We start from the raw sequence: 16,075 nt of genomic DNA, 5'->3' as shown, positions 1-16,075 counted from the left end.
AAAGAATAAGTGATTTGACAAATGAGTAAGACTAAAACTAAAAAAGAAGTGCGAATGTTTTTGACAGTGGTTGGATAGTCTTGTCAATGGATAAGTGGATTTTCACTGCTGGCAAAACCTTTAATAAGGTTGACACGAAAAGAGATTACAGATCCGATTGAGTGGGATGATGAAAGTGAGGAAGCATTCATAAAATTGAAAAGTTGTTTGCGTCAGGCCCCAGCCTTGGAATGCCAGACTATACAAAAGAATTTGCCTTTTTCTGTTGTGAAAGAGAACGGTGTGCACTTTCGGTGTTAACCTAGAGATATGGATTTCCTCAACGTCCGGTAACATACTTTTCTGCTACTCTTGATCCAGTGGCTGTAACATTCCTGGCTGTTTAAAAGCAGTAGCTGCTACTTGTGTGAGTCTAGAGCAGAGTGAATCGGTTGTGATTGGACATCCTGTCAAAGTATAAAAAATATACAATTCTGTATGCTCCATCAGGCCTACCCGACCCCTGCACAAATGAATAATTACTTCACTAAAGCAATGCTTAGCTGTCTGCGCTGACAGAATCAGACCTAAGCCACATACTGTGGTCCTGTCCGGCCCTCAGAGCAACTGGCAGACACTGCAGGAGGTCACAGAATTGCACAACGTCCATACACAGGAAGGATGTGCTTTAGGTATCTTTAAACATATGAAACAGCATGAAGCACATACCCCCTGTGCAGCCCTGCTGTTTCTCATAGCCAAACGTGCGCTACGCTCCAGTGGAGTTCCACAGCAGCTCCACCAGCAGAGGCTTGGCAGGGAGCAAAGCGTAAATCTGGGAGGGCAGAGGGGGATGCCCTGTGCTAGGAAGTCTTACTTTTTACAACATGTGGGAAACGACGATTAACCCCCGCAAACAGCACAGACCACTAGCACATATCACATCGGACCACACTCCGGGAGCGGCATCCTATCTAGCACGTCGGCCTTATCTAACTGGCTTTAAGTACCCTTGTTGCAAACCGGGCACCCCCTGCCCCCCAGCACCCAACAATCACCCCTTAGAGGCAAGTCTCACTTACCTAGGTAGCCACTGCTATTACAGTCATGAACTTCCTCCCCAACTGAGGAAGCCAGTCGGCACCCCCGCCCCATTTCTGTCCTTCTTTCGTAGTTCTATGTTACACCACCACCCTATACACTTGCAACTGTCTGCCGGTAATAACCAACTTCACCTTGCTGCCAGACGTTCTGATGCAAAGGCGATATTTTAAAAGCCACCCTGTGGAAGTCTAATGTTTTTCTCATCAACTGAGTAACCAATTTGCATGCCAATTAGGCGCGTCTGGCCGCCTCAGTTATCTTTGTTGTGAACCCCCCCCAAAAAAACCAATTTACCCCCCAAAAAAAGATCAGGAAATGGATAAAGATAGCTTAAGTATATCCCTAGTTCTCCGACATGGGCACTGGTATTAAAATTAGTAATAACTAGAAGGTCTCCCCACAAGAAAAAGGAAGCATTAATATATTATCCAAAATATGAAATATGACACTGCATTCTGGTGCAGACTGACAAGCAGTCAAATTATTTTGATTTAGGCAGACTGCTCATCTGTTTCAGAAAAAGCAAAGTAGTGCTGAAAAGACTACATATTTGTTGGGTCTAGCGATTAATAAAAAACCACACAGACAGCACAAAGGGAGAGGAGGTGGAAGCAAGCAAAAAACTGCATACAGGACAATGCATCATTAGGGTCAAAAAGTTGAACTGCTGAAAAGGAAGCTCTAATATTCTCACCAGCACTTTGGGCTATTGGGTACTCGAATAGAGCCTGCACGAGACAGATTGAACCAGGGCAGTAGAATTAAAATTTGGAGTTAAAAGATGATTTTGGGCTGTTAGCTATTTAACTAAGGTGCTACTGCCATATTTTAGTTTAATTAATCTTTAAGTCTACTAACCTATGCACGTCTTTAGCAATTAAAAAAATATATATTAACAAAGAAAAGTTAACTCAAGTAATGGTAGAAGAAAATCACTGAAACGGTTGAGGAGGCCAACCAAATGGCCACAGAGGAAGCCTACAGGCTACAAAATAAAGGAGAGCTGCAGCTTAAAATGGAGCATGAAATTGTAGCTTCCCGAGTTCAATCTCTCAGCTGGTTCAACAGAGACAAACTAGAAGCTAAGAAATCACAGCTAATCATCCTCTCTTAATGCTCATTAATATTGCAAACTCTACAAGGAAATGGGAATTGCATGCCTGGTGGTTTAGTCATAATAAAATTGACCAGGAAAGAATTTCAATATGGTTTAAAAAGAACCAGTATCAGAATAAGCCAAAAACAGGGAGTAGACATTCAATAGTCAAAACTTTAAATGTATGATAGAAGGTATTGCATGTGAAAAGTTAACTCACCTTCCAAGACCAGCAACACAATGTACTGCAATGCAACATCCAGGTTCCTCACGGAATTTAGCTTTCAGAAGGCTGAGCCAATCATCTACAATCTGGTTGGAGGGGGGTGCACCATCATCAAAAGGCCAATCCTACAACAGAAAAATACTTGGTCGAAATACAGCAAGTTTTCTTTTTTTAAATAAGCCCTCTGGAGCAGTGCAGTAGTGTTAAAAATCTTAGGCTTAGAATGACCCCTATAAGAAGCACTGCCTGCTTTACTTTGTTAGGTCTTGCTAGAGTCGGCATTCGCACTTCAGAACTTATACCACCAATATACAGACAGGGCCGACATGCAAATCTACCTTAGAAAGTGGCTGTGATAATAGCGGTAAGACCACACACTGACTTCAAGCTCCCCTTCACTCAGCAAGAACTACCCCTATATAGTCGTTCCTCCTAGCCCTGGTGTATCCTCCCTCAAAAGCCAAGAGAGCAGCAAAGTATGATGTGCTGAAAGTCACCTGAATAGCTTGCTAAAGTTATGGCACCCTACCATGCAACTTTTTGGTTAGCCCTGCCCTTTACTCCGGTGGATCATGCAATCCCACTGGAGGTGCCCCCTCTTTTTATGGTTTTGTTCTTCTGTGCCATGTTTGGATGGCTCCTGGACTTCATTTTTAAGTAAGAGTGGCTACTTCCCCCCTCACCTCAAGCTATCTACTGACAGCAATGTTTTGCTAGTTCATGGGCACGGGCCCTTTACCTGAAACCCTGCAGGCGCACTGCATAGCTTGCTCCAGTAACTGGTCTAATCAGTTTCCATAATTGGGGACCAACCTTTCCATTTCGTGAGCCCTCTTACCCCGCTCCCCCTCAAACAATGCTTTGTCAAGGATAGCTTAGACGCAACATTTGGGTTTTCCAGCACAACCTCTAATTCAATAAGCCAAAAAAAAAAAAACATACATAAATCCCACAAAACACAAATTCTCTCCTAATTAAGCCCTTTTGAAATCAGTAGAGCTAGACACTTAACACCTAGGGTGTGTCATTTATATAAAATGAATGAGGGGGAGCAAGTCGATTTAATATAAGTGACATACATTGACTTTGATGCTAAACTCTGATCACGCAACATGGTGTAGAAGTCCTGGGAAGCCAAAAAAAAAAAAAAAAAACACATTTAAAATAACAAAATGCTGGGCAGATTTAAAAAAAACATGAACAAAAGAACGAACTAAGGATGAGCAGGATTCACCTGCACATTGCAAAAAGATGTTCCAAACGAGTCCAGCAGGTCCTTGCATCTATGGATGGGAAACTATTGGTCTTCACATGAGAGCTTTTATTTTCAGGTCATCGCCTTGGGATGCGGGGTAAGAGTTTCCCAAGTAAAACAAGTAATTTCTTTAAATAATAATGATGAACGTGCCATAAATTATGAATCACTTTTTAAACTGGAAACAAATAAGAGCCTATGAGTACTATTGGGTGCTTGGGAACACAGCTCAACCTTCATTCACCCCGGAGCAGATGGGTTTTCCTGCTCCAATGAAACCTCTCCATAGGGGACCCCTGCTTGGAGAAATTACTGCCGGAGAGCAACCGGAGCAGGGTTCAACACACTATAGCAACAAAATACAGGCCATATGAACATGCCCAACAGCTCCCTCAACACCAGGGACTGTTGCCACTCTGCACAGCAATGCGAGGTAATTACATTTTCATCATTAACGTAGGCCATGGTGTCCATACATTTCTCCTTCACAGGTTCCTAGATGAACTGGAACTACAAGGCACTACCTAAAGAGACAGAGGCCTTAGGCTAAAGGTTGAGAACATACTGAATTCCTAATTGATAAAGTGACTCTCACTAGTTCTATTTACACCGGCACCTTTAGAGCAGGATATGAACACTGACCATGGGAATGGCACACACGTTCAACTAGTTCTTTAGCACGCTACTCTTAAAAGTCCCAAATCCTTGACGAGAAGACTTGATCTTGACAAGCCTTACAGGCATGCGATGCAGAAAAGTTGTTAGTGGGAAATTGAGTAGACCACCACACAAAATCTTATCTAGCCTATCCACTTTCTCAACCGACAGACTTCTGCCCTTCAGAATGTTGAAGGCTTACGTTTGTGAATTTAGGTCTAACCCAACTTCTTTTCAAAATGCTGTTCGGCGCCGAGAACAATAATAACTCCACATTTGCTTGCCGTTGCAGTACGAGATGCATGCAGTGCCCCATTTCCAAATATATAACTGCCAGAGCTCAAGCTATTTCTCAGAAGGTCGTTGCAGCTTGTACTATCAGCTAGACATGCCATTTCGGCATCACACCCCTGTAAATGTGAAAATTTGAGCAATTCTAGGCCACCCAAAACAGTAAGAATGGCCTGGACGCACTAGAATAAAATACAAAAATTTAAAAAGCAAACTTAAAGGTTATAATTGGTAAACTGAATTGTTAAAAAAAAAACAAAAAAAAAAAAAACAGACAGTATCACCATGTGTTGGACAGCCATAAGTGCAAATGTAACCAACCAATGAAATGCAGGTGCACAAATTAAGCACTAGTGCGTTCCGAGGGATGGTGTTTTTCCCCTCAACTTAAATTACTTTTATCAGAGGATAGATGCAAAGTTTGTAGATGTGAACGGAAATAAACAGCCCAGTAACTAAGTGCAGTTGCAGGCCCTCAAAAGACAGCAGGGCAGAGGAAAGAGTAGAGAAACAGGAGCACAATAATTCAAGAGCAGAACAGGGAGGTGAGACTACTAAAAACATTGTTGTAAAAGGTAATTTCCTGCTGTGTAAGGACACAAGCCAACCAATCAGAAAGATGTTTAAAAGGCTATGTTGCAGGAAAGGGACAAACGTTAAGAGGAATACAATTAACAATCCAACAAATGTATACAGCGCACAGCTACTCGGAGTCTCAGCTCTGCTAGACTCATTGACCACCAGTATCAAAGCAAAACTAATAAGCCACTTCAAACAGCTAGGTCTTAATGTAGCGTTTGAAGGCACTTTGTCCTTGATTTGATTTGATTTTGGGTTTTATAGAGCGCATAGCTACCCTAGGGCATCCCAGCGCTAGCGACCACTGTCCTGAGGGGTGAGGAGGCAAGAGGGAAGGGCTCAGGGGAAGAGTAGGGTCTTTAGTTGTTTCCTGAACCTGAGGTGATTGTGTTCTTGCCTCAGGGAGAGAGGAAGGGCATTCCATAGTCTGGGGGCGTTGTACGAGAATAGGCGACCGCCTGTTCTGGACTTCCTGATTCTGGGGACGTTTGCAAGGGAAAGGGAGTTTGATCTTAATTGTCTACTAGACTGTTGTTTTGTCACAAGTGGCCTAAGGATGGAAGGGCCTTCGTTGTGCATAATTCTGTGAGCTATGCACAGGGATTTGAAGTTGACCCGTTCCTTTACCGGGAGCCAGTGCAAGCTTCTAAGGGCTGGTTTGGCCGAGCTCCTTGCGGCGGTTCCTGTGAGGATTCTAGCGCCCGCATTTTGTGCACATTGAAGTCTGTGGACTACAGAGGCTGGGGCCCCCAGATAAAGGACATTACCGTAATCCAGTCTGGAGTTCACCAGCCCCTGCATCAGGAGTTTCCTGGAATGAAGGGGGAGTAGATGAAGAATCTTTCGTGCCATCTTTATAAGGCCGAAGCAGGTTCCCGCGGTTTTCCTAGCTTGAGTCCTAAAACTGAGCTCCTGGTCCAGCCATATCCCAAGGCTCTTTACTTCGGGTTTGGGGATGGCGGGGTTCCCATGCATGGTGGCCAGGGAAGGGGAGTGGGGATTTTCTTAGGGTTTCCCAGGAGGAGTATTTCTGATTTCTCCCCGTTAAGTTTTAATCGGGAATCGCACATCCACTGGTGTACTTTTTCCAGACAGTTGGATAGATTGTGGAGGGCGTTGTCTGACTGATTGAGGGAAACGACGAGCTGTGTGTCGTCGGCATACATTATTGATTTAATGCCAAAAGGCTTGACAACATCCTCGAGTGGTTCCATGTACACATTGAAAAGTGTGGGGCTCAGGGAGGATCCCTGAGGCACCTCACACTTGAGTGCTTGGGCCTTGGAGGTGGAATACCCATCTGCTACTTGAAAAGACCTGTTTTCAAGGAAGGATGAGATCCAGGCTAATGCGGAATCCTCCACTCCTATCAGCCCAAGACAGTGAACAAGGGTTGCGTGGTCCACCGTGTCGAAGGCGGCACTCAGGTCGAGGAGGATCACTGCCACTGATCCTCCTACGTCCAATATGCCCCTGGCTTCTTCGACTACGGCTAACAGTGCGGTGTCGGTCCCTTGTCCTGGTCTGAAGCCTGTCTGGGACTGGCGGAGAAGGTGATTGGTTTCTAGGAACTCAGAGAGATGTTGGTTTGCAATGCGCTCAGCAATTTTGCTAATAGCCGGTAGCAGTGAGATCGGTCTAAAATTAGATGGGTCTGTGGGGTCTAGATGCGGTTTTTTTATGAGAGCCTTGACCGTTGTTTTTTTCCAGTTTGCCGGGACTATGCCGTTTTTGAAGGAGGCGTTGATCAGGTTGGTGAGAGGGGGGGCTATGGTGGAAGCAACAAGCTTTAGTTTACTGATCGGGGCTGGATCTGATGGAGCGCCGCTTTTGACTTTATGTAGGACGTTAAGAAACGTTTCGGTGGTGATGTGGGGGAAGGAGGATAGCCTCGGGGTGTCTTGGCGGGGGAAGTGGATAGGGCGTCCTAATGTGATGGGAGCAGGCGGGAGGGAAGTCAGGATTTTTTCGATTTTTTGTGAGAAGAATTCGGCCATCTGATTACATTTTGCGCCGTCCAGGTCTGGTGGTGACGGAGGGTCCTGAATTTTGGTGAGGAGCTTAACAATCCTATAGGTCTCTTTTGCGGAATTTGCCGCTGAGGCTATTTGCTCTTCGAAATAGGAGGCCTGGGCTGTTTTGAGTGCGTTTTTGTAGAGCCTGATATGGATTTTATATTCACTTCTGTCTTCAGGGTTCCAGTTCTTTCTCCATTGGCGCTCTAGCCTTTTGCCTTTCTTTCTTAGTTCGCGTAATTCGTCGGTGAACCACGGCAGTTTGGAGGATTTCCTGGAGGAAGGGAGGGTTTTGAGAGGCAGGACTGTATTAAGGGAGTCGCTAATCCATTTATGTAGCTGGATTTCAGCTTTAGACGGATCTGGGTCTACTGTAGGAAGAGTGGAGGCCAGAGAGCGTTCCCAAAGGATTATGTCTAGTTTTTTCCATGGCGTGACGGGGCCTGTGGGCGAGGAATATCCACCGTCTTCCCTGGAAGTTGGAGTTTAAAAGGAACCAAGAAGTGGTCTGACCAGGGAAGGGGCAGGGGAGTTTGAGCAGAGATTTTGGGAAGATTAGAGAAAATGGGATCCAGTAAATGTCCTTTCGTGTGCGTGGGATCATTACTGAGAAGTTGTAGGTTAAGGGAAATTAAGTCGGTTTTTAAATCTGCGGCGGGTTTGTTGTCTTGATCATCGAAGTGGAGATTTAAGTCTCCGAGGATTGTAAAGTTGGGAGTCACACAGGCCAGAGAGGAGATGGCATCCATAAGTGAGTTTATGAAGCGCCCTACCTGACCAGGGGGGCGGTAGATAAGGACACCAGATAGAGTGGTAGATGGCGGCAGATGTAAAGAAAAAAGAGCATTTTCACTATCTAGGATGGGGCTGTCTTTAAACTGACAAGCAAGGTTATCTCGATAGATAATCGCAATTCCCCCTCCGGTACCCGTCGGTCTGTTGAGAGTTTTAATGAGGTACCCGGGAGGTAGAGCTTGGACAATGTCCGGGTTGGAGCTCGTGGATAGCCAGGTTTCTGTTAAAAACAGAACGTCAATGTCCGACTCTGTTAATAATAGGTTAATTTCTGTCTGGTGCTTTGGGAGTGACCTGCAGTTCAGTAGGGCCATCTCCAGACAGACTGGTTCGGGCGGGTGGGAGGGCGTAAACCTGAAGGCGCAGTTCGGACACCTAGGATACTCGTCTTCCGGGCTGATAGGTCCGATGCATCTAGCGTTTAACAGTACTCTGAGTTGGTGCAGAGTTTCCTGTGAGTATTTGATCAGGGGGGTTTTGGGACCGGCCAGGAGTATAGGCTCTGGGCTCGGTCTGGCGCGGACGGGCGCAGACGGGCTTGCCTTCGGCACGCAACCGGCGCTCCCGCTGCGCTCGTCCGCTGCGCTTCCTGTGCAGGCACATGGTTATAGGAAGTGGGCGTGGCCTAAATGGGCGTGGCCAGCGCGCACGCCTCTGCTGATGGCGGCCGCTGTTTTGCAAAGAGCGCGAACAGAGTTCAGATCAGCTGTGCGCTAATGTTTTGGTGTCAGGAGCGCGTCAGGCACAGAAAAAGGGTGAGTGAGCGATAGACAAGCTAAAATGCAGTTTTTTAAAATCAAAGTGCAAGTATTACAATTTTAAAATGCAATTTTTAAATCAAGTGCAAATTCTCTCCTTCATCGCCCGAATATGGAAAGGGAAACTATTCCATGCGGTGGCAGTACGAAAAGGAGGAGCCACCCCATTTTTTCCTCATTCTCAGGACCGCCACTAACAAGGCGTCAGAAGAACGCAGGGGTCTTGCTGGATAGTAGGAATAATCCTTTTAGCCAGGTACCGCCTCCCTGGCTAAGATGTAAGTTAATGAGGGGACAGGCACCCCACACAAAGCCCACAAAAAGTATTGTTACTGTCCGAAATAGGTCTTTGACAACATTCAGCTAAAAGCCACCATTAACACTTTGCCTGCATCGAACGTTCAGCTCCAGTGCTAAACGTTCGAAAAAACGGGCGGGGCACCGTCGGCCAACGGACGTTCGCAGCACTACCAAGGTAGTGCACGTGACGACCGTTGGCCGACAGCAGCAGCCAAGGGGTTAAGCAAGTTTAAAAATAAACAATAAGCCATAGCAGCCACCCCAGCGAGGTCACCAACACTGTACGGTGTCGCCATAACAAGCTTTTTTCAATACTGTGAAATTCAACAATAAAAAAACACTAGTAAAGTAGATCAAACTACAAATTTGCTAACAGGCTTAAAGACAAATGTGATTGACATTTACTCACCAACACCTGGATGCCTTCTTTTTCTACTGGAGCAGTGTCATATGTAGCTTCACATACTCTTACCACTGTGGTAACACCGTACTTCTTTAGTTCCTTTGGGGGAGAGGGGAGGCATTAGAGGAATACTTAGCATGTTAAACTGAAGTAGCGCCCTCTGGGCTGAAGGTCAACAAGACATCAAATGCAAGTTGAGCTAATGCAGAAAAGACTCATTTTCTGCCACAGTTCTAGTAGAATCCAATTTGTTTATGAAAGGCTATGCGGCCCACATTTTTGTAAGTTTCAATACCGCAAAATGAAAGCATACGATAATCACATGGTACAAAAGGCACAAGTGCAACAATTCTATAACTTATTACACAGAGAATAAAAAGATAGGCATGAGCCCAGAACAACCAAAGCATAAACATTACAGAGCACTGCAACGTTACCCCACCACTTTGCCCCTTAACATGTAACACACGTAACACTTTCTGCGGAACACTACACCTAAATTACACAAATACACTCATCAGCTTCCTGTTTGCCACAGGCCTAACAGTGCCTTAACCTATCGAGATATATTAATCTACACACATACTTTGTTTAATTGACTAATGTTGGACCTGGGGTTACCAGTCTACATAGGGTAGCTTGGCACAAGGTAGGTAGGCTCAATCCAAAGGTACATATGTTAAGTTTGCGTCACCCTTCAGTAACTCAGCGTCCATCCATTCAAAAATAACACCACACCAGCTTTAGAAAAATACGATTCACTTTATAAATTCTCTTTGTAGTTTTTCTTTGTTTCTTAGCAGTATTTAGATTCCACTCATTAAATAGCTCCGCATTTGATTATTAGCACAGACACATTTTCACATAGGAATAACTACACATTTACATTAGGCATTTCCACCTTTCTTATTCGTACACTGTGCTTTGTCCCTTATGTTACACTCATACACTAGAACTTAATTCAGCCACCTCTCAGCAGGTCAAAATTCCAGCAATTATTTTTACATTACAATGCACTTGTTTCAGTTTCTTGTCACTGAGTTTACACCTTAAGCTTCAATTCTTATCTTTCTCTGACTCTCCACCCTTGGCTTACCCAACCTTGACTTCAGGTTAGCGGGGAAGTCGACATTATTTGATGGAAAAATACCATAGTCAGCAGTTCCCAGTTGCTTACAGTTTTTCAAGACTAGGCTTCAATGTTCTAAAAGGTGTATTACAATCTCAGGTTATGATGTTCCCACCTTACTTGTTTTCTGGCCTGCGCACGTATAGGGAGAGTTCCCAGCCTCTTTTTTTACCAGGTTTTCGCCCCACCGGCCACACTACCAGAAGTCTTAAGGCTCACAGCGTCACTCCGGGGATTGTAAGGGATTCCCCTGGCCAATCACTGCGGGCACTTCTCTTCCGCCCCACAGAGGTTCGGGCTCCTCCCTTCGCGACTTCGGTCTTCCCCTTCCGGGCCTTTGGGAATCAATGCCGAGTCACCCCTTTCATGACAGACTTCTCTGCAGCATGCAGACGTCCTTCCGCCGGGAACCCAGTCCTGCGCGGGTCCCGTCTCCCGCCTTCGGCTTTTATCGGGAGGCGCTGCCGTCTACACTCTTTCAGCGCGGCGCCCCCACCTCACCAGAGCCCTCGCGGACCTGCCGACTCGTCTTCTCACAGGCTCAGAGAAGCGGCCGCCGCCGGAGACTCGGAACAGCCTGGGTAAGGTTCTGAACCCCTTTAATGGAAGAGGGTGGGAAAGGTAGATACAGACAAGTCTTTCCGTCGCCGAGGGGAAATCCCGCGGCTCTACCACTGAAGACTTCCGGCTAAGGGGTTGACTCCACAGGAGTTTCTGTCTTCTAGGTTGTAATTCCCCGTAATAGGACAATCCTTGCCCCGCTTACTTGTGGATTCCCTTTTTGGGTCTAGTCCAGCGATGCTTACTGGGGGGAAATGTCACCCTTCACCGGTATCACAAGTAAAGCGTGAGAAGTCAGCTTCGCTGGGACAGATCTGCGGCTGGGGGGGGACCGTCAGACAGTAAAAGAAGAGCAGCCCCCAGAGGCTGTCAGATCTTCTTCCGCGCGCCCACCTCCTCACTCCTCAGCCTGGTCTCCAGCTCGCTCTTCCTGTGTGTCGCCTTCCTTCACTCTCATCACACAAAATGGCCGCTCCACATTCCAGTACTTATAGCCCAGGTCCAGAGTGTCTAGAGTGGAGCAGAAAGTTCTGGAACTCCACATACTACCCAATGGCACCTGGTTCCAAGGTAACAGTTGTGGCAGTTGTAAGCCACCATTTTGTGGACCTAGTAAATTCAGTCAGAAAGGCACCTAGGCCTCAGGAAAAAGACTATGAGGGCAAAGAGCACCTAACCCCTAGGTCAACACCTGAAAAGTCTGGTGGACATCGAAAATAAAAAGATTGAGGGGCAAAAAGGGGACAAAAATAATTAATTAGGAGGGACTACCCAAAGAGCAGACAGGTCTAACACGCGTCCCCCCCCCCAGCTGAAAGTGGGGAGAGCTACCCAACCCCTTGGGAGTCCTCATCACTAAGGCGGAAATACCTGGAGACCGTCTGCATTGGCGTGGTCCACTCCAGGCCGATGTTCCACCCTGAAGTCCATTCCCTGTGGGGAGATGGACCATCTCAACAACTTGGGATGTTCTCCCTTCATTTGCATCAGCCAACGAAGGGGTCGGTGGTCAGTCTGAACCAGGAAGTGCGAGCCAAACAGGTATGGCCGCAACTTCTTCAGAGCCCATACCACTGCAAAAGCTTCCCGCTCAATTGCACTCCACTTCTGTTCCCGGGGAAGCAGCCTTCTTGATAGGAAGACAACTGGTTGATCCAGACCCTCTTCATTGAGTTGCGATAACACTGCCCCAATGCCATGCTCTGATGCATCTGTCTGGACAATTAACTCCTTGGAGAAATCTGGGGCCCTCAGGACTGGTGCTGCACACATTGCTTGTTTCAACTTCACAAAGGCTTGCTGACAAGCCTCCGTCCAGACTACCCGTCGAGGTTGTTTCTTGGATGTGAGCTCTGTGAGGGGCGCTACAATAGTGCCATACCCCTTCACAAAGCGACGGTAGTAACCTGTGAGGCCCAGGAAAGCTCGGACCTCAGTTTGGGTCTTGGGGGGCTCCCAGGCCATGATTGCCTCAATCTTTGCCTAGAGGGGCTGCACTGCTCCCCTGCCCACCAAGTGGCCTAGGTACACAACCGACCCCTGCCCGATCTGACGTTTACTGGCCTTGATTGTCAAGCCAGCCTGTTTCAGGGCCTGAAGAACAGCTTGTAAGTGACACAGATGGTCCTCGCAGCTGCTGCTGAAGACGGCAATGTCATCCAGGTAAGCAGCGGAGAAAGCCTCCATTCCAGACAGGACCTGGTTCACCAGCCGCTGAAAAGTGGCAGGGGCGTTCTTGAGCCCAAAGGGCATCACACAGAACTGGTAGTGGCCCTCAGGCGTGGAGAAGGCTGACCTTTCCTTTGCTCCATCTGTAAGGGAGATCTGCCAGTACCCTGAAGTAAGGTCAAAGGTACTCAGATATTGGGCAGCTCCCAGCCGGTCAATCAATTCATGCGCCCTAGGGATCGGATGTGCACCAGTCTTGGTCACTGAGTTCAGTCCCCGGTAATCCACACAGAACCTCAGTTCTGGAGTGGTGCCCGGTGGGGCAGCTTTTGGTACTAGAACCACCGGACTGGACCAGGGGCTACTGGAAGGTTCAATGACTCCTAGCTCCAGCATCTTGGTAACCTCACCGTGGATGCTAGCCTTCACCTTGTCTGACAGCCGGTAGGTCTTTGACTTCACTGGTGGGCTGTCTCCTGTGTCCACATCATGGGTACACAGGTGGGTCCTTCCCGGGACAAGGGAGAACAACGAGGAGTACTGCTCCAAGACCTGGCGGCAGTCCTCACGTTGCTCAGGAGTGAGGGATGGGGAGAGAATCACTCCCTCCACCGACCCATCCTTTTCCTGAGACAAAAAAAGATCTGGGAGAGGCTCGCTTTCCACTTCCTCTGCACCGTTACTCACCATGATCAAGATGACCTCAGGCCTCTCATGGTGGGGTTTGAGGCGATTGGCATGCAGCACCCGGAGGGGCTGTCGAGGGGTCTTAAGGTCCACCAGGTAGGTGGCCTTACCCTTCTCCTTCACCTCAAAGGGGCCTGTCCAGCGATCCTGGAGGGCACTTAGCTCTCCAGGTTCCATCACCCACACTTTCTGGCCAGGCTCCAACTCCACAGGGTGAGCGTTGTGGTCATACCACTCTTTCATCACTGCTTGGCTGGCTTCCAAGTTGTCAGAAGCTTGCTTCCACAACTTTGCCATTTGGCTCCGGAAGGCCAGCATATAACTCACCACATCCCGGGGAGGCTTTCTGGGAGACTTTTCCCATCCGTCCTTCACCAGGCTGAGAGGTCCACGTACAGGATGCCCATACAGAAGTTCGAAGGGGCTGAAGCCCACTCCTTTCTGTGGCACTTCCCTGTAGGAAAACAGCAAACAGGGTAGGAGGACGTCCCATTTCCTCCGCAGGCTCTCAGGCAGACTTCTTATCATGCCTTTTAAGGTCTTGTTGAACCTTTCCACTAGACCATTGGTCTGTGGGTGATAAGGAGTGGTAAACCGGTAGGTAACTCCACACTCCTTCCACATAGCCTGCATGTACGCTGACATGAAGTTGGTCCCCCCTGTCGGACACAACTTCCTTGGGGAAATCCACTCGGGTAAAGATCCCCATCAAGGCCCTAGCCACTACAGGTGCAGTGACAGTCCTCAGAGGAATTGCCTCTGGGTACCGCATGGCGTGATCCACCAGAACCAGGATAAACCTGTGACCAGCTGTAGTGGGTGGATCCAATGGCCCCACAATGTCGATGCCCACCCTTTCAAAGGGGGTGCTAACGACAGGAAGTGGTTCCAGGGGAGCCTACAGCTTCACCCCTGTTTTCCCACTGGCTTGACAGGATACACACGTCCGACAGTATGTGTTGGATGCCACTTTCATCTGAGGCCAGTAAAAGTGGGGGATAAGCCGGGCAAAGGTCTTGTCCTGTCCTAAGTGTACTGCCAAGGGAATTTCATGGGCCAATTCTAGAAGAAAGGCTCGGTATCGTTGAGGGACTACCAAGGCCCGTGATGAACCGGGCAAAGGTACCTTGGGTTCACTGTAGAGGAGTCCGTCCTCCCAGTAAATATGGTAGTGCCCTGCAACGTTCCCTGCTGCCTGGGCTTCGGCCTGTCGCCTCAGTCCCTCAAGGGTAGGGCACTCCCTCTGGCCCTTACACAACTCCTCCCTGGTAGGCCCTCCTTCCACATGCCACTCAGCAGAGATAGGCAAGTCCTCCAGGGAGACTACTTCCCCCTCCACGGACTCCTGGCCCACCACCGCAGGTGGCCGATCTGTCTCATGGGGCGTGGAAGCCGAAGCAGGCTTCTCCTATCTTCGGGTCTTTCCCTTTTTGGCAGCGGGCTGGGCCATTGTTCCAGGCTCCAGCCCAGGCGAACTCCCTCTCCAGGTAGTCGCAGACCTTGTGCTTGCACAGGCCCAGTCAGGTGTACCCAGCATCTCCGAATGAGTCTGGTATTCCACCTCCTTCCAAGCATTGTGCTCCATGTCATTTCCCAACAGACAATCGACTGGCACGGCAGAGCTTACGGCAACTCGAAGTGAACCTGCAACCCCTTCCCACTCAAAGGGAACCTCGGCCACAGGATAGTGGCCCAATCTGCCGTCAGCCATCGCGGCGGGGTGGAGTACATGTGGAATCACCTGCTCTGGAGACACCAGTTGACTCCTTACCATAGTCATACTGGCTCCTGTGTCTCTCAGAGCCTCCCCTCTTTGGCCATTGATGGTGACCCATTGCCCATACTTTACAGTATTTGAGAGCACCTGGATCTTAGGAACCATCTCCCGATCTCCCAGGGACACTAAGGTGACAACCGCCCACTCACCCCCCCTTATCTAAGGGCAACTCCTCCCCGAGCACTACACTAGCTACTCCCGGGGCTTTTCCTCCGGTGGGAAGGGGTGGTCTCTTTGGGCACTTGACATCTCCCTTATAATGTCCAACACCACCACACTCAAAGCAGTGGACAACCCTTGGCTGCTGACTTTGGCCAGGATAAGGGTTTCGGGGCGGGTTAGCCTTAGGGGTGAATCTTTCCTTTCCCTGGAAACTGTTTTGGGGGCCTTTTGAGAACTCCCGCTTTTTATCTCCCCCCTCCTTCTTCTGGGGGGCGCCCTGTCCGGTCCTTTGGGAATCCCCTCCAGTCCCCTTTGAGGACACCCGTGTACTCGCCCAGATGTCCGCCTCCTCTGCAAGCTTCCGGGGGTTGGTCAGCTTGCTGTCCACCAGGTGTTGACGCAGCTCAGGAAAACATTTCTCGAGTAGGTGCTCCTTGAGTATAAGGTCATACAACCCTCAGTATTCTACCTCGCTGCCCTGTACCCAGCCCTCTAATGCCTTCTTTGCGTAGTCCAAGAAATCCACCCAATTCTGTGTGCCTAATTTGTGACTACCCCTGAACTTCTGCCGATACTTCTCTGGGGTCAGTCCAAACTTTCTTATTAGCGCCACTTTCATGGTGGGGTAGTAGG

At 48.3% G+C, this 16,075-nt stretch overlaps 1 protein-coding gene across 1 annotated transcript in view; it reads right to left on the bottom strand.

The window, feature by feature from the left end:
* PTP4A1 (protein tyrosine phosphatase 4A1) overlaps positions 1-16,075 on the bottom strand; it is a 47,086-nt gene that overhangs the window by 25,129 nt on the left and 5,882 nt on the right. Inside the window, exons 2-3 of the mRNA XM_078647998.1 lie at positions 9,465-9,557; positions 2,400-2,530 (exon numbers count right to left, since the gene is read on the bottom strand). Of these exons, the coding sequence (XP_078504124.1) occupies positions 2,400-2,530; positions 9,465-9,557 (224 nt within the window). The remainder of the gene's footprint in view (positions 1-2,399; positions 2,531-9,464; positions 9,558-16,075) is intronic.

The sequence above is a fragment of the Lissotriton helveticus genome, chromosome 6 (assembly GCF_964261635.1).
Source record: "Lissotriton helveticus chromosome 6, aLisHel1.1, whole genome shotgun sequence".
Classification (NCBI taxonomy): domain Eukaryota; kingdom Metazoa; phylum Chordata; class Amphibia; order Caudata; family Salamandridae; genus Lissotriton; species Lissotriton helveticus.
Note: the sequence above shows the minus strand (reverse complement) of the source record. Positions and strands in the feature narration are given on the sequence as shown.